The sequence below is a fragment of the Labrus bergylta genome, chromosome 7 (assembly GCF_963930695.1).
Source record: "Labrus bergylta chromosome 7, fLabBer1.1, whole genome shotgun sequence".
Taxonomy (NCBI): Eukaryota; Metazoa; Chordata; class Actinopteri; order Labriformes; family Labridae; genus Labrus; species Labrus bergylta.
In genome coordinates, this window is record NC_089201.1 from 4953995 (window position 1) to 4972784 (window position 18790).

Sequence of the window (18790 nt, forward strand, 5' to 3'; positions counted from 1 at the left end):
CCCTCCTATCAGAGCAGCTTAAATCTGAGAGCTCGACTAGCGCTTGAATCAGTGCCTGTGATTGGTTCTCGTGTGATTTTCACTCCTCTGTCTGACATCCTCGGTTCCCCCGTCTTCCTGCATCCCTCTCCCTCACACCTCGACAGACTGCTGCTAAGAACCACTTGTGTTTGCTCAGAACAGAGCATCTTTTCTGCATCTACTGCTTTGCATATTGTAGTCAGATATAAAAAACGTGACAGAACGGGGCAAAGAAAAGAATAATATCAGTATTTAAAATAGGTAAGGTATTTAACTCAGTAAAGTGTAGGCCTGCTGCGTTTGTGGCATGTTTAGTTTTGTTAGAACTTCAGTGTCTCCTTATAAATAAGTTAATGTTGTAAACAGAGGTACGCTTGATTTAAGATATTAGATTATAAGATATTCTCCTTACTTAATATATAGGTTATAGGGAACAATGGTCGTCAAATATTCACATCATTACGTTCAGAAATAAACTGCCATCTTACACCTAAAGATATGAACTAAAGACTTGCAAAAAGTCAAAGTTAAAATAAGATTTTTATATCTTTTTTGAATCATTACTTTGTAACTTTGAGCGATTTCAGTGACAGAACGATAAAAGGTTAGTTAGTGGTAAGTCTATAAAAATCTGAAGAAAAAAGGCAACAGGTTGCTCAAGCGGACGACCTCCGGTGTTGAGAAATGATGCTGAAGTGTAAAATCCTGCAGTTCATTGAATGTCCACTAGAAACTGGCTGCAGACGCACAGGAAGTCACATACACACCCATTCAAAAAAGCAGTTTTTAACAGCATAAATAAAGATGTTTACAGCCTGGTACAAAAAAAGAAATTAAGTCTGATTAGTTATTTTCATCACGGGCACACACTGCACGGGGGTGAATTTTTGATAACGCATCCATTTTGATTTTATGAACGTTACAAGTTCTCCATAGTTAGGCCCCGTGTCCACCTAGCGTTTTGTTCTGAGCGCCAGAGTCTCTTTTCAGAGTTGTTTTCAATGAGTAGAGAGCGCTTGCAGCAGAAAGCAGCCGCATGGAGAAAAAGCTCAGCAAGCGCAAGCGCTCTGCCGTCTTTGTGCGGCTGCTCCGAGCGTTCAAGTTGAAAATCTTTAAACTTTTCAGAAAGGCGCTGTTGACGTCACCGGTGCTCTTTTCAAAATGTATGATATTTCCTGCTACAGATCGTGATCTTGTACCCACATCCTCCTCGCTCCGTGTCTCATACGTAAGATTTACAGTAAAAAGTAACAGTGTTGGTCACACAGCGGCCGTTGTCAACAGACTGTTGTCATAGAGACGGGGCAGACGAGCAGCGCTATTTTGCCAGGAAAAAACGCTAGGTGGACCTTAGGCGTAGCTGACATGATTGACAGGTGGGCGTGGTATAACTGTTTATCATAAGGTTTAAAACCCTCCTCAGCTCCAGCTCTCAGCCTGTCGTTAGGTTGACTGAAAGTTGGGTTGAGACATTTCCAGCATGGTGTCTGCTGATGAGCCTCCAGCGCCCCCTACAGGAACAGATGGCTGACGTCACTCAGGCTTCATCCATTAATATTTACAGTCTATGGCGTCTCTTCAGCCGTTCAATTAGTTATGTTAAACAAAAAATATCATGAGAAAATGAGATTTTCATGAACATAATAAAAAGTTCAGGGCTTCTTTCCTCGCTGAGAGAAAGAAAGGAAACTAATGAACCCATTTGACCCGTTTTGTCATCTTCACATCATCACTTATTCTGAAGTATCAAATATCACACATTCATTGTCTCATCGATTATTTGTACACAAGGTTAGATTTCCTAATTTGATGATTGGAGTAGGATCTCTTAAGTTAAAAAACGATTTGATCCATTCCACAAATAAAAACTCAAGACGTTAAAGACAAATAAGAAAAAAAGCAGCTTTGAGATTTGCTTGTTAGGATGGGAAAAAGGCAAGGCACTCCCATATTACTGTAGTATGACAGAATAATCGACTACCAGTGTTAAACTTATCTGTGTTTGTTGATACCTTCTGCTGTAGGAGTTTAACATTAATGCAATAAATTCAGTTGTAGATCTTCAATCGGTGTGTCCTTGTCAGTTTGTCCTCAACTATACAAACTTGTTTGGGTCTGTTTGGAAAATATGGATGGATAAAGTTAATATAACTATTAAAGAAAATGGTCTCATGTCATAGTTGGATGTGTGATGGATTTGATGCTACTGGATGTGCATGCTAACACGTTACTAAGTTTTCAAAAACAGCGATTTGTTTGTTTCCTGTTCATCTCCAACGACACAAGAATCAACATTTAGCCCTGCATGCTTCCTGCACTGCAGAGGCTTATCTTACTCCTCTGCTCCCCTCTTTTCTATTCCTGCTCCTGCCTCATTCTCTGGTTTTTGTGTTTCCCTCTCCCCCCCCCCCCGCATCCTGCTGCCACCTCTGATGTCATCACGTCACCTGTGCTCACCTGTCCGCCTCAGTACCGGAGGTCAACGGCCTGCAGGAGCCCAGCCTGGCAAAACGTCTGCGGGGAACTCCGGAGCGCATCGAGCTGGAGAACTACCGTCTGTCCCTGCAGAGGGAGGAGGAGCTGGAGGAGGTGCCCGAGGAGACGCTGGCAGAACACAACCTCAGCAGCGTGCTGGACAAGGGCACAGACGCTGACGACCTGGGCTCCAGGTAAAGACACAAAAAATAACCCGGATAAGCAAAGAAAAGGGGGATTTGATTTAGCAAAGTGCTTCTCACATATTTACTTTTTCCTGCCGGTCGGTGGAGTAGGAAATAGGGGAGGGATAAGGGGAATGACAGGCGGGATAGGAGTCACAGGTCGGACTCAAACCCAGCCGCCGTATTGGAGGACTATAGCTTCTGTACATACAACCTGACCTTACCATGAGACCATCTGTGTCCCTAATGGATCAATTTGAATATTTAAACCTCCACTTGAGCCTGTTATAATTCACATTGTTCTGCAGCACACTTCCTTTTTTTCTATGCATCATTGTTTCAGACTGACGGTATAAGGTCAAAAGAAGGTCACTTCTGTCTGCCATAAATGGGGACAGTCCAATAAATGAATTATTTAAAAAAAAGTCAATTAAGGCTCATCATCTTATGTGAGAACATTTTGCATTCAAGCCCCCCAAGTGAAAGTAAATTCCTTGTTACATTTGTTCTGCTTTTATTATTTGTTCTGACTCCTCCTCTGTCCTCCAACAGCAGCTCCGAGTCAGACATGGAGGAGGAGGACGAGCAGGAGGATCAGGATCAAGACCATTACCATGATCAGGATCACTATCACTATCAGGATCAGGATCAGGTGGAGTTGGAGCACCATCCCGGCAGCCCCTCGGACCTCGGCGGTGTTCCCTGGAAGGAGGCAGTGGAGCTCCACGCCAAACTGCGGGGCGAGGAGGGGGAGGGCGATGCTCTCGGTGATGCTGTCAGCCGAGACGGGGAGGTAGACGAGGAAGAGGAAGAAGAAGAAGAAGAAGAGGAGGAGGAGGAAGAAGAGTCAAGTGATGGTAAATTTGTTTTTAAACTCTTGTTCCCGTGAAGACTGAGGATGTATTTGTCTTTTGTCAACCCCGTGTCCAGACGCCATTACCTGTTAAAATCTCCACCTGCTTTAAGTCATAAATCTGTTTCCTGTGAAGTGTGAGTCTCAAACGTTGTTATCCTCATCCTCTGCTTCTTTCCTCCTCTTTCGTCCCCTCCTCTTCATTACCTCCCTGGTCTGACTGTGTTTGTGTTTGTGTGTGTCTATGTGGATCTGTTTTTTTTTTTTTTGTTGGGTCTTTGTCTCCCCCTGCTGGCAGAGGGGGATTACTGCCCCTGGGATAAAGAGCTCCAGTCAGGCCTTTGGCTGGAGAAGTACCTCACAGATGAAGAGGATGTTGGTACATTCAAAGGTAGCAGCAGAACTGCCTGTGGATGTGTTTGCTGTCACTTTGAGCGTGGAGTTTTAATCCTGGCTGGTTTTGGAGTTTGACAAAAAAAAGTCTTTCTTTTACTTGGTTTTTTTTCCCGTTTGTGTTTTTTTTTCTTAGTATTTGTGTTTCTTTGAGTCTCATCCAAATCTAACCTCCTGTTCACTCCTCTGTTTTTGGTTTTTCGCTTTAACACACTAATCAGATAAATGTGTGAGATTTTGTTGTGTTTCCCCTTCAGGTGTTGCAGTTATTGTTTGATAATAAGTGGCAAGAAATATTCTGCTCAACAAATGGATATTATTTCTTTCTTTAATCTTCTATCTTTTTGCAGTGTAGTGCATGCAGCCTCCCTCCGCCTCGCCGATCTGATTAGATTTGATTGCATCTGTAATCTAATTCTCTCTCTGCCTTTTCTTTTCCATGTTTCCTGTTGTTCCATCCTCTCCTCTTCCTTTACTCGATGTCTCTATCTGTCCTCCACATCTTTCTTCCCTTTATCTTTCTCTGATATCCACAATCACACACACAACTCCTCCACCACCCCAAACACACACACACACACACGCTGCATCATACGGTGACACTGTCATACAGCCAGGAACCTTCAGCTCCAACAAGTCCTGCAGCCTGTGGATCCCCAGAACATCCCAGGTTTGGTGAGAACACACCGGGACTCTGAGGGAGAAAAGGACGGCCAGCCGGCCTCGGCCTCCCAACTCTCCCAACCCTCCCACCCCTCTGAGCTCACGCAGCCCTCCTCCACAGGTAACCCCCGCCCCCTCGCCCCCCAGAGGAGCTGAACACCTGGCAAACACCTTTTGATTGGCAGCTGTAGGCCCCGCAGAGTGAAGGATCAGAGTGTTGGTTTCACCAGTTTGGCTGCTGCTGTTCTGTTTGTCCGTCTGTGTCTGCGACAGGAGGAGACCCTCCCCAACTAACCCCCCCCCCCCCTGTTGTTAATAATCATCTCTGATTTTGTACATTTGTCACGTTGCTTTATTTTGGAATGTCTCATTTTGTGTTCAGTCTTTTAATTTGTCGTTCAGAGTCGCTGTTGGTCCTCTGGGGTCAATTTAAAGCTCTTCAGCGACTCTCCCAGTGCACCATATAACCCCTTTGTCAGTCCTTTTTGATTTTGTTCTGCTTTGTTCTTTTGTGTTCTGCTGTTTTCTTTCCCATGTGTCTAATTACTTTACCGTTATTTCCCTGCCATCTATCCCTCGTTGTTGTGTACCCTCTGGTTTGAACGTAGCCCCCGCCCACACATCCGCCCGACACGAGGCAGTGAGAGTCTGGTTGGAGTCCTTGTCTGGAGGTAGCACAGACTTTAAAGGGATCACGACATCCCATCTTAGACTCGTTTCTCTATCTGTCTTATCGGCTGGCATTTTCCTGGAGCATGCAGTAAACACGGAAAAAACTCACAAGCATGCATTCTGCAACAGCGACACTCTGAAGAACACCTGTGTTTCACCTTTAACTCCCACAACTCTCATCCTTCTCTTCTAACTTTCAGAACATGTATGTCCTCCTAACTCACACAGTACCTGCTCTGATATGTGATGTATTTCAGGGAATGATTCAGAGACTTAAAAATCACTTAACAGCACACTTGCTGCCCTGATGGGTAACGAGTGACGTCTTCCACTTGAAAATCTGCTCTGACTGCTTACATGCTGCTCTAACACCACTTGTTCCTGCTTTAAGTTCAGATAATGAGGCTGTGGAGACACTTCAGAGTCACTATTTATGAACTGTTCTAACTTGAATGAAGGGAATGAGAGCGCTTCACATTTTTTCATTTCATAGACAGCACTTTATTTCTGGCGCTAAAAGCAAAGTGAAGATCTCTCAAATGTTCTTTTTAGTACGTAGCTGTGCACCCTCTGCACACCGGCCAATTTAGAGCATTTAGCAGAAGTGACGCCTCCACGGTTTTGACATTCTTTCAAAATTGCACGAGTTAACCGTGAGGGTCATCCTGGTAGAAGCTTTGTAAAAGACATCCTCCCTTGAGGGACTGCTGCTCGTCTCATTAACATTTTGGTTGCTCTGCTGCTTTGGTTCAAATGTCATCCATTTGAGAATAAAAAAACAAAAAATGGATAGCTGCATGTTTCTTTCACTGCTGCTCCTCTGTGTCTACTCTTTGTTGTTTTACTGTAAAGGTTTTCACTGGTCTGAAAAATGAATGGAAAAAACCTCTGGCAGGAAAAATTGATTTTTGGTTTTGATACCTTAACATCATTTTTTTTTGTTTCCTATAACTGCACTCAGTCTCTCAGATTCAGTCCAAATAGTATGCTCATTAAGTGATGTAGAGAATGAGGTGCTCTTTGTTTAATGCCGAGAAGTTCAGTGCAGCTTAGGTTTGTAGTTCTTGCTCTGTTGTTGAATACGGAGAGAGAACATGTAACCGGATGACTCATGTCTTGCCATTTCTTTGTCAGACCCCGGTGAGGATGAAGATTTGGAAGATTTGGAGGCAGAAGCAGACAGTCCGGATTTGGAGCCCGGCACCGAGATGGATCAGGGTGAGCTCGCAGAATCATAATGAATCTCTCCATTCTTCCATGACTTGTTGGCTTACAACAACAGGAAATCAATACTGAGATGTAGGAGGATGAGGAGTTACACATCTGTGTCAACTTTCTTTTATTTTGATCATGTTGTGTGTAAATTCCAGATGACATCCCTTCAGATGCAGAAGCTGAGGCTCGTTTGCATCAGTCGGAGCGTGCTGAAGTCCTTCCTGAGGAAGATAAGAAATCTGACAGTCTGAGAATGACCTCCAGTATCGGTACATGCTTCTAATTATTACTTAAACTCAGGGCGCGCTCACACTAGGCAAACTTGTCCTGTACCTACTTAAGCATGATTGTCCCCCCTCCCCATTCCTCCGCTGGCCTGCACTCACACTGCTCCAGGACTAACCGGGCCTGAGCATGGTTAGCTCTCGTACATAATGTCATAATACAACACATGCATGTCTTTACGTAATAAGAAGCGTGTTTAGCTTACAAGACAGACGGGCTCAAAAATAAAAAAGGGACGCGTTATCCTTGTCTGCACATCTGAGAACAAGACAGAGTTTTTACTGAGTTTGAGGCTTATTTTGAGTCATGTTAGTCAGATACAGACAGAACACTCTGGGATTTCTCAATAATGAAGGCTGTCCTCGTTGTTTACCCGTGCTTGTGCTTGTGTATGAACTGTACCGTGCCAAAGCACACCTCTTCAAACCCTGCCAGGGTTAAGTGTAGCGTGCTCGAGCATAGATCTGAACACTCTCACCTGTCAAACAAAGTGGACTTTAGGGGTGAAGCGCGTGCTTAGGCAGGGTACGGATTGCCTTATGTGAGTGCGCCCTTACAGTGAAATACAGTATATGAGAGATGATTTTCTTTTGTATTCAGTTCACAACGTGCAGCTGTGTCTCTCTTTTGGTAGCATTTGTTCTGACCATGGGGAGTTTGTACCCGTGCAAGCTATCACTACTGTAGCTAAGCTCTCAGCTGAGCCTACGGTGACAGCACAGACCAACATCCTGGGAGACATGAGATGAGATGAGATTCAACTTTATTGTCATTACACATATACAAGTATAGAGTAACAAAATGAGGTTTGGCATCTCACTAGAATTGCAGTAAGCAGAAAGTGCATGAGTCTGTGCTATGTACAGTAATTACAAAATTTACAGATGTAGACTAAAAAAAGTGAATTATTAGGTATGTATGGATGGCTGGATTAATGGGATGCTATAAATATAAATAAATGCTATAAATATAAGTATATTTTTAGGATTATAATATACAGATTAAGGTGCAGTGAGCATGCTATACTAGTTTACAGATAATATACAGAATATGGACATGTACATGTACAGGTCGATAACTTATTGAGGTGATATGAACATACTATAATACAATAATACAGGTGGATGAGAGATGTGTGTGTGTGACCAGGAAGAGTGGTGGGGAGATGATGGGTGTGAGGTGATGTGTAGGGGAAGGGGGGTCAGCGGGGGGCGGAGTTCGGGAGGGAGACAGAGTTCAGAGTTTGGGGGGCAGAGTTCAGTAGAGAGACAGAGACATGCTGCACCACCATCACTTGTTGGAGTTTTTTTTTCAATCAAACCATCACTCCACTGAGGTTTATTTACTCTAAGGTATACCAATGCTTTCTAATGAAGGGAGAGAAGCTGCCTGGTCCACGTCGAGATGTTCTTTATGTTAGCTCACTTGGAGATAAAGGGGGGGCGAATCTTCAATCACATCAGGTCGCTTACAGTGAGTGATGGTGGCAGCTGCACTTGCGGTCATGGCGGCACGGCTCATATAGGTTTAGGCCTAGTGTGATATTGGGCGCGTCAGTATAATGGACGCAGCCCTCTCTTTAGATGGAAAAATAATAGGTATTAAAATTGTGTCTCATACACCGAATTTTATGGATTAATTTATTTCAGGAATATAAATCAACATTTTTTTGTTTGTGCATTCAGAGCCGTCCAGCGTCAGCCCCACGCAGAACGAGGATATTGTTCTGTCTCCACTCAAACCATCTCCAGAGCCAGAATTACCGGTGAGATAAATACACAGTCGTCCAGGAGGATGTTTGTGATGTTAGTGTGGAATTCATCTTAAACTTATCTCTGTTTCTCCTCCAGACAACACTAGTGAAGTCTCCTGGCGCATGCTTCTTCCCAGAACCATTCATGCCCGAGGAACCGAAGCCTGAGAGGACGACCCCAGCTCATTCTCCTGCTGCCAACAGCCCGCTGTGCCCCTCACCTCTCCCAGTCCAGGATCCTTCCTCTCCATCTTCACCTGTCCCACCTCAGGTTCTGTCCCATGTCCCGTCTTCTCCTGCTACTCCTGCTGCCTCGCCTCCACCCAGTTCGGTCGCCAAATCACCCGTCGGCTCTCCAGTCCAGCCAGCGGTCGAATCCCCTTTAAGTTCTCCTGTGAAGTCGCCCGTCTGCTCCCCAATTCGCTCTCAGCCCACCCCCTTACCAGAGACTCGCACACCTAAATCTCCCGTCTACCCTCACCGCTCTATTTGTCCTCTCACAGGAAACCCCCTCTCCCCCATCTGTTCTCAGCCTCTGCCCTGTCAGGAGCCAGCGTCCCCCCTCGCCTCAGACTCCCCCGTCAGAACCCAACCCGTCCCCGCTGTCACTTCGACGCCCATGAACAAAACAGAAAGGGGCACATCCGAGTCCTCCACGTCCACAGATACCTCAACAGAGGACACTCCTTCTAAAAAGACAGATATCATCGAGGAGTTTTGGTTGAAGAGCGCTGAGATCAGGAAGAGCCTGGGCCTTACTCCTCTGGACCGCAGCAGTAAAATCCTAGAGAGGAGTGTTGAGGACACCCCCCTGCAGGACGTCACGCCTGCTAAGACGCAGCCTGCAGAGGTGCCTGAGGAGCAGAAACCTCCCTCCAGCGGCCGCGCTGTCATTCGCAGACTCAACATCACTCTGGAGGGTCAGGTTATCACCCCCATCGCCTCCGTCGAGCCCAAGAGTAACGGCTCCGATAAGAGGGACCTCAGCAGCAGCTCTGGCCTGGGGTTAAACGGGAGCATGGTCACGAGTCAAACAGCAAACAGTGACAGCTACATCACGTCTGACTCGGCCATGCTCACCCCGCCCTCCAGCCCACCGCCTCCTGTGCCAGCTAATCAGTCTCCAGCTGTGTTCAGGCAGCAGAGGCACCAGGTGTCGTGGAGGAACGGAACAGAAAAACCTCCGCCTGAGCCCGCCAAAGAGCCGGCAAAAACCAAGAGTCCCATCCCTGCACCGAGGACGCAGCCGAGCCCCGTGTCGCCACCCAAACCTGCGCCCAGGAAAGTCCCGTCGCCTCAGGCCGAACCCGAACCAGCTCCGGTGGTCGTCATGAGGGAGAAGAAGAAGCCTCGGCCGCAGGAGTTGAGGAAGTCGTTTGTGGAGACGGTGGAGGAGATTCCGTTCGCTGACGACGTGGAGGAGACGTACGACGAGCGGACACCAGACACAAGCATGAACAAGTATTACACTCCACCCACCAGCAAGCCGAGCAAAGCGAGACCTCCCCTGCATTTGGCCCTAGCGATGGAAAATGGTAAACCCAACATCCCCGCCAACATGGCCTCCAAGAACCAGAGGGCGACTCAGTTCTCCCCAGAGGCCAAAGAGATCGCCGAGGAGAGAATGAGGGCCAGAGAGAAGTCCATCAAGAGCCAGGCTCTGAAGGACGCCATGGCCAAGCAGCTAAACAAAATGAAAGAATCGGACACGGACAAGGGGGCGTCTCCGAAGGTGGCCTGGTCAGTCACACCGGACGCCTCTAAAAAAAGTAAAAAGGCAGCCGTGTCTCCAAAGACGTCGGCGGTGAAAGCTCTGGAGTCGAAGAAGGCGGAGACTCTACCGGAGCGCTTCTTCAGCAGCAACAAGAGTCTGGACAGCTCGGTGGCTTCTTCGGACGGCGGCTCGTCTTCCAGCAAGAGCAAGAAACGGAGTTCGCTGTTCTCGCCTCGCAAAAACAAGAAGGAGAAGAAGGCCAAGAACGACAGCGGCAGGGTCTCCGGCGCGGACGAGACGCCGCCGAAACACAAGTCGCTGTGGAAGGCCGTCTTCTCGGGGTACAAGAAGGACAAAAAGAAGAAGGACGATAAGTCATGTCCGAGCACGCCATCGTCCACCTCCACCACTCAGGACTCTGGGAAGAAGAGAGCGTCACCTCTTGGGAAATCATCAGGTAAGATTGTTAAACCAGTACATCTGTCTTAAAGGGGACATATTCTGAAATATCCACTCTTACAGTGTTGTTGAACATATAGTTGTGTAACCTGAGTGTCTACTGACCCACAAAATGTGAAATAAACCCATCCAGTCCTTTCTTTGTGGCCTGCATAAGTCTTACAACACAGAGAAAAATGCTCTGTTTCAAATTTGCTCTCCTTGTGACATCACAGTGGGATTCTGGTTAAAAAAAAAAAAAAAAAAAAAACTCCCCTCCCCTGGTATCTCCACCCATGGACTCCACCCCCAGCCTAGAACAAAACTGCCATTTTTATTCTCTCTACAGAGGAGTGATGTCTGCTGGGAAAACTCAGGGGGGGGGGTCATTGCATTTAAAGAGACACACACACCAAAACGGAGCGTTCTGAGAGAGCTGGTTTATACAGGGTCACAAACCTCCTCTGGTGCTTGATTCATGTTATATTTTGACCAAAGCACAGCACAGATGTTTCATTTCGACCACAGGGGACTGTTTGAAAAGGTGGAAAAGCAGGATAATATGTCCTCTTTAATAAGTTATTTGTTTTAATTCATGAAAAAAAAAAAATGAATGTCTCACTTTGCTTTTTTGTTTCCACAGACTTGAAAACGCGCAGAAACTTGAGTTTCTCTGAGGACTCGGACCTGTCATGTGACGACGTTCTGGAGCGATCCTCCCAGAAGTCAAAGGCAGATGTGAGTAACTATGGAAGCATAAAGTCTTAAACATCTTTCTATCTATCTCCTGCAGGTGTGCCTGTTTAGTGTTTCCCGTTAGGAGTGAGTGAAACGATGTTTGCAGAGCGGCTGAGCGATTCTATACGAGTCCCCATCACATCTGTGTCTTGTCTCTTTTTTTTTTTGTTAAATCACTTTTCATTAAATTAATTTCCTCCACTCTCAGCGACATACGGACATCTTTGACCTAGTGTCAGGGATTCAGAAGGAGGCGATAAAGGAGGAGAAACTGGATAAGGAGAAAAGGAGGGAGCTAAAGGAAAGAAAGAGGTTGAAAGAGAGGCAGAAAGAGAAAGTGCGGGAGAAGGAGGATGAGGAGGTATTGTGCAGAACGGGGTTACATTATTGTGAATTTCACCTCAACATTACTTTGCAAAAATGATTGTTTTCATGTAAATCAAAAGGCTTTTGTAACTGACCTCAAAAGAATCCTTTAATCTTAACTTGTTTATTTTATTTATTTAATTGCTCTGACAATTAAAGAAGTTTACTTTATTCCCTCAAGTGATCGCAGAGCAAATCATGCAACCATTTCATAACCATAAAAACACGTTTTTCAAGCTCTGACATGCTTCATGCACGTCATAATGACATCAAGGAAACACAATTACTCAACAGTGAATTCTTCTAGAAGCTGAATTCATAAAACATGCAGGACGATCAGATCTTATTAAGATGCAAAACCAAACCGTCCAATCACACCCGTTCTTTTCTGTGAATCCATCTGCATTCATTATGTTGGGCTGAAATTCAAAATGATTGTATCCACTGCTGCTGTGTGTGTGTGTGTGTGTGTGTGTGTGTGTGTGTGTGTGTGTGTGTGTGTGTGTGTGTGTGTGTGTGTGTGTGTGTGTGTGTGTGTGTGTGTGTGTGTGTGTGTGTGTGTGTGTGTGTGTGTGTGTGTGTGTCCGTGTGTGTATCCGTATGCGTGTGTGTGTTTGTACATATGTGTGAGTGTGTGTGTGTGTGTGTGTGTCTGTGTCTGTGTGTGCTCTAGTCGAGTTCACGGCCAGCAGCATGAATTATTTAAACACATTTTAGAAACTCAGACACGCTCTCCTTTAGTTTTTCTTCATTTCTGAAAACCAACAGTATAAGAAGAATGAACTGACATATTGTTAACCTTTCATACTATGGATTAAAAACCTTAGAGAAGCAGAAGGTTGAAGCTGCATCATGCCTGCCAGGCCGTGTGTAGTTCAATGACAGAGACTCTAGTGTTTGTGATCTGTAGATGTGTTAGCTTCACTCTCCTGTAGATCCTTGTAGAGTTCATATCTCACGTCCTCTGGCTCAGATTGGTCTTTGTAGTCTTTGTAATTTCCACAATGTGATTGGTAATAATTGTTCAGACTAATTCCTGATTAACACAGACATATCGGTTGTCATGGCAACCTGCCACTTTTGTGTTGGTGTGGGATATTAACATTGCCTGTTTCTGATCGTAGCAGCTAAATTATAACTTTATGTTGTTTAATTTTTTTTGACAAGTTTCACATAATCATTAACCCGTTTGAATCATTTCATCTGTATCATGTTTGTTTCCTCCTTTTTTTTTTCTTTTTTTTTGTCTTCCCAAAGTCTGTTTATGTCCCTCACGCACTGGCGTTCAAGAGATCGTACGCCGCAAAGGTAGTATTACACACATTTCCTGTTGATAACCCCCCACCACCCTCAACCCTTCACCCCCACGCGCATGTGCAGGTTTATTGTCATAACACCCTTTTTGCACATCTGGCCTTAAACTAACCCCCCCCTCCTCCTCTCTGGATGCTGAGCACAGCGCCTGGTCACTCTCTGCTGTTCAAACACGACTCACAGGTTCCCCTTTCTGGTGTCAGTGAAGCATCAGGGCTGTTCCTCTCTCTTTGGTACGATATTAACCTGCCTCTCTGTCACCTCGGCGCTGTTTTCCCTTCAGTCAGGCTACTGGAATAACTTTGACACGTCTTCCTCGGCGCTGCTCTCTCTTCCTCCTGATTCATGCCGGCTTTTTTATGTCCTCACAAATCAGCTAAAAGCAGAGACATCACTGCTGATTCACACACTGTACTGCCTATTATGATGTGAAGAGGGATTACAGCTGTTACTGCTGCAGTGCAGTTGATGTGTTTGTCATATTCTCAGTTTGTTAATTTATATTCTGAGAGGAGCCTGTAGCTGTGAGGATGTAAACAGAACTATGAGCTAAACTGCGCTAGTCATTGTCGTCCCTCACCTGCAGGGAGGTCTAATGAGCCCCCCCTCCTCTCCTGATCCCTCTGAGGGGTCAGAGTCCAACCAGCTCCTCAAATCAGCAGCTTTTGAAGACCATCTTAACTTATTGTTCTGTGTTCATTACACCAGAAAACCTACACGGAAGAGGAGCTGAATGCCAAGCTGACCCGACGGGTCCAGAAAGCTGCAAGACGACAAGCGAAGCAGGAGGAACTGAAGAGACTGCACAGAGCTCAGGTAACTCACCTGAGGTGATCCTGTATCACCGCAGAGAGAGAGAGGGATCTGTGTGTGGTTTAGAGTCAAAAGTCTCTGGATCTTTGGGATTTGATTCTGCTTTATCGTAAGGACACATTTTCAGTTAGTGAAAAATCTGTAAATCTTTCAAAATCAACCTGAACTACATGTTTTATTTACTTTTGTTCAGTGGTAATTATCATCAAATAAGATAGGATAGGAAAAAGGAAAATAAAGCCTTACTATATGTCAAAAGGACTATTGTTCATTATAGTCAAACTTTCAGAAAGTACTTTATCCCATTTCTAAAAAGTAAAATTGCAAGCAGGCTTAAATGTATTATTGTACATAATATATAGAGATGGGACTGATCCCATCTAATATCGATATTGATGTAATTTAAATATCGGATATCAGAATGACGGCACCGATTGTCACTGATCAAGAAAGATGGTTGGGCACTTTAAACATCCTCGGCTCACACAGACTGAACTGTGTAAGAAGTGCTCACAAATCTACCCATGACGACGTTCAGACGAGATGGAACAGCTCCTTCTATATGATCAAAAATAGAATCCTGACACTTCAGTATAAAAGATTTATTTTGAAAAACTTGACAGCTGTTACTGCTTCCTGTTTGTATGTGAAGCCAGCACAAAGCAATGCCAGCTTTGTTTAGCCTTACGTAATACCAACAACAACAACAACATTATTAGTTATGATGTAAAAATATCAGAATCAGTATCTTTACATATGTATCAGAATCAGATCGGAACTGAAAAAAAGTGGATTGGTGCATCTCTAATAATATAAAAGTAATTACTGCACATTACTGGTTGATCCATTTTTATTTCTTAAGCTCCAAATCAGAACTAAAACTATTTTTTTTAACAGGAAGAAACCTCCACATGCCCATGTCTGTGTTTTTATCAAAGTACCATATAGTTATTTAACTGTGACTCAACCCTCCTGGACTTCCTCCAGACACGTCCTCTGGTTTGGAAATCCACTGTGATTGATGTTGTAACTCTGCAGTGGAGCTCCCAGTCCGCTGACTCAGCACTAAGCCACAGCTGAAGTCTCTGCTCCCCGAGCTGTGGTTAGCTGCCCTGAATCTGGCGTCCTCTTAGAGGCTATTTGCAGAACACAAACTGTGCTTCTTGTTTAGCTCGTGTGGCTGCACAGCACTGATAAAGTTCAGAAACGAGGAAGTTCGGGTCTGAACTTTTAAATTAGGCTTTTCCTTCTCCTACTGCCCCGTCTCTCTTCATTTTTACATCTCTCAGTCTTCATCAGATACAGGTTTAAGAAAAAAACAAATTAGAACCAATCATGTTCAGCTCAGATATCTCCGTTTGAACACATCGAGTGCACCTTTTGTGTGCAGTTCTTCTTTTCACCAGAGGGGTCACTGTTACAGGTCATGTAAAGATCTGCATTAGCTGGTTTTACTTCAGTCACCTAAAGACATGTTAATCTAAATGTATGGCTAACAACAAGGTACAGTGAAAACAGATAAGGACGGGAATAACTCAACGATTCAATTTCAATGAAGTGGGAAAAATATATGGAAGGAAATATGGATCGTATAGAGATATTGATATTGGTGAGAAAAAAATCCAATGGTTTATATATCGCCCGATATCTTTCTTAGATCTATGAAATCTGTAGAGATAGTTAGATATAAATCTATAAATGTATTGTGTTGATCCCTCACATGCAGTCATCAAACACTTGTGGAAAAGATTTATAATGAAGACAAGAAGGTCACTCAACTGGAAAGTACCTGAGCATGTTCGTGCGTTACTGCTTTACTCTCTGGAGAGGGATGATGCCTTTTGTAATCAATGTAGCGCCCTCTGCTGGTGACAGAGAACTGCTAGTGTTATACAATGAAACTTAAATGAAATGCTTTTTGACTGGTGAATAAATCTAGGAATATTGTCGAATATCTGCAATGAAATTAGCCGATACTGATAGTCACTGGATACGCTGATATCGGCTGGGCGATTAATCGGTCAGGCTCTACATATAATGTATTTGATGCATTAAGTGTGACATTAAAATGTTCAAATTTGTCAAATATTTTATGAAGAACAAGTCTGGTATAAGTCTTTAATGACACCATTTACTTGAAGATGTAGTTTTCAATGTGTTTTAATGGGTTTTAATCACACTAACATCAAAGTCGTGTTATCTGACTTTGTTGTCTCCTGAACCTTCACAGGTCATTCAATATTCTGATAACTCCCTCAGTGTGTGATTCAAATATAAAAACACTCCAGCATAACCACTGATGTTTATTTAGTGTTTTCCTTCACTTCTCCTGCAGAATAAGTCAGAGTGTGCTGCGGGAGAACGAGGCGAGATGTAAATCACTAGTAGAGGTTAAAAAAAAAAAAACCCTGAAAGAATATTTCAGAACAGGCTCGTTCTTTTATTTGCAGACATCAATACAGCTGTAATTAGCTGTACTCCCAGTGCGCCCCCAGACATTTATTTTTAATGAGCCTAAACTGTTGCATCAGTGCGGTGTTTGACGTAACCTCTGCATCCTCGTCCCTCAGAAACGTATGGGACAAATCAGATGTAATTAGTGGCACTGTGGAGGTGATTACGCTGTAAGTTGTTGTAGCGGAGCGCCCTTGTGTTGACGTTTCTGAGCATTTCATTAATAATGTAACTGTAACCTGCCTCTCCGTTTCAGATCATCCAGAGACAGTTGGAGCAGGTGGAGGAGAAGCAGCGGCAGCTTGAAGAGCGTGGCGTAGCCGTGGAGAAAGCTCTAAGAGGGGAAGCAGGTAACAGCCCGTCACACACCCATCCCATGTGGCGCCGTGTATCCGTTAAGCTTCTGCAGATAGACATGAAAATAATATTCTGGTTACTTAAGGTTGTTGTAAAGCTCAGGACAAATATAAACCTCCTATTATTATCAATTCAAAGTGTTTTAATGTGTGTAGAAGAAATTAGTCCAGCTTTTTTCTTTTTTCTAGAGCTCTCCAGGGAGTATCGTTAATATCGATGATGTAACCCCCTCCAAAAAGAGCTCCCTGTGTGGTCCTTTAAGGCTGTGTTGAGAGCGCAGTCTTCATTAAGCGTTTAAATCAGTCGGTCTGAAGCGTACTTCAGGACGGAGATTTTTCTGCATGCAGAAAGACACGTTTGTTTCTCCAAAGTAATAAGCCCAAACTGTGCCTGACGGGGGACTATCACAGACAATATACTTCCAGGATGAAGAATACATTATTTGTCAGGGGAGCAGCAAAGTCTGTTTATTTGCTACGGTTATATAAGCACGAGAAGCATGACTAGTGCTCAGCAGCAATAACACATAATTTAGGTGATGTGAGTTTTGTATGCGAGTAATGTGCCGAGCTGATGGTGTATTTCATCCTAATTCACCCTAATGGTGATTGAAACATAATAACACAAAGGTTTGATGCATTCCCGTAAAGGCGATGCATTGATAATTTCTTTAAATCCGGACGCTTTCCCACCAGCTAAATAATATTTGACTTCTCCCATCAGCTCTTCCTGCGGTCTACTGCACATGTTTTTAACTTGTTTACCACTCTACTCTCTTAAAGGATTGTATAAAGGTACTTATACGTTACCCAAACAGCACAAAAGAAGATCAGGTATTAGATTTACTGCAGTTTCCTTTTATATTTTTTGCTTTATTTTGACACTGTTATGTAGGCTCCATCTGTGGTGACACACTGCAACAGTTCTCCATCTCTGAACATGTCGACATCTGTTCGTTCATAACACGTCCGCCATCGTCCCGTCCGAGCTGCATGCGACCACTTGGAGAATGTGTGTCCTGACATAGATTTGCGTGTGTGTGTGTGTGTGTGTGTGTGTGTGTGTGTGTAATTTCACTGCCTCTCTCAACGGGGAGAGTTTCTGCACTCTGATCAAGACTCAGGTCACGCTCAGATTTCAGAAAGGCAATCAGATTGTAAGAAATCAAATTTAAATTGGTTGGCAGGCGGACTTCTTCTTGATTTAAATAGTTCCTGCAAAAACGTTTGCTCTGGTCGAGAGACTTTTTTAATGATCCCAGTTAAAGCAATCCAGAGTGATTTCCGACTCTGCTTCACTTCACACTTTTTTTAAGTCTGGAAAGATTAAGTGTCAAATCAGTCATGTCGTGTAATCTTACATTCTTGACTGGAGAAAAAAAGAAGACTGTTTTTTTTTCTCCCGTTTGAACTCAGGACGACTTAATCAATTTGATCTAATAAAAACAATGTCCTCGACTTGTGCACAAACAAACCGCTACAAGAGGCTGTGTGTGATTACGAGCAGGCCGAGCCGGTGGACGACACACACACAGCAAATCTATGTTGCAGTCTGTTATTAATTTTTTGAAATGGCATTGATTATGCACAGTGGTGAGTACTGAGCCACTCTCTTTGTTGGGAGTGTTGCAGCAGTGAGTACGTGTGTGTGTGTGTGTCCGTACGTACGTTTGCAGGAACGTGCATGACTTGCTGTTGTTGAGGAGTTCTGTGAATGTGTGTGTGTGTGTTTGTGTGCCCAGTTTGGGGCAGTGTGAAGTAACTCCTATCTCTAATATATCCCTGTCATTGTAGACTATTGGGGAGATTCTAATTACAGTGAAATCCTGGACTTGCATCTGGGCGGTATGTATTTCAAATCTGTCGCTTTAAACTAACCTGATGGCTAACCCAATCTGTCCTATGACCTACCCCCCCCTTTTTGTTTTTACTACTTAAGCTTTGTACCCTCATATCTGCCTTGACATGCTGGCTAGCTCATTGGCTGGCTGGCTTTTAGCCATACTGCAATATTTTCTGCTCCTACACCCCCCCCCCCCCCCCCCTCCCTCACTGGGTGTGTAGTTCAGACACTCTTGACAT

General features: G+C 44.2%; 1 protein-coding gene across 18 annotated transcripts in view; it reads left to right on the plus strand.

Annotated features, from left to right (window-relative positions):
- The window catches only part of mical3a (microtubule associated monooxygenase, calponin and LIM domain containing 3a), a 101428-nt gene that overhangs the window by 72372 nt on the left and 10266 nt on the right, over window positions 1-18790 (plus strand). For 7 of the 18 annotated variants that reach the window (XM_065956533.1, XM_065956538.1, XM_065956535.1 and 4 more), the window contains 16 exons: window positions 2492-2690; window positions 3234-3538; window positions 3833-3925; window positions 4541-4711; window positions 5199-5261; window positions 6397-6480; window positions 6633-6746; window positions 8448-8527; window positions 8613-10686; window positions 11311-11405; window positions 11614-11766; window positions 13029-13079; window positions 13794-13901; window positions 16609-16702; window positions 17492-17542; window positions 18503-18553. In XM_065956533.1, coding sequence (XP_065812605.1) covers window positions 2492-2690; window positions 3234-3538; window positions 3833-3925; window positions 4541-4711; window positions 5199-5261; window positions 6397-6480; window positions 6633-6746; window positions 8448-8527; window positions 8613-10686; window positions 11311-11405; window positions 11614-11766; window positions 13029-13079; window positions 13794-13901; window positions 16609-16702; window positions 17492-17542; window positions 18503-18553 — 3786 coding nt within the window. The remainder of the gene's footprint in view (window positions 1-2491; window positions 2691-3233; window positions 3539-3832; window positions 3926-4540; window positions 4712-5198; window positions 5262-6396; window positions 6481-6632; window positions 6747-8447; window positions 8528-8612; window positions 10687-11310; window positions 11406-11613; window positions 11767-13028; window positions 13080-13793; window positions 13902-16608; window positions 16703-17491; window positions 17543-18502; window positions 18554-18790) is intronic. The other 11 variants (XM_065956536.1, XM_065956541.1, XM_065956540.1 and 8 more) reach the window with 9 other exon arrangements.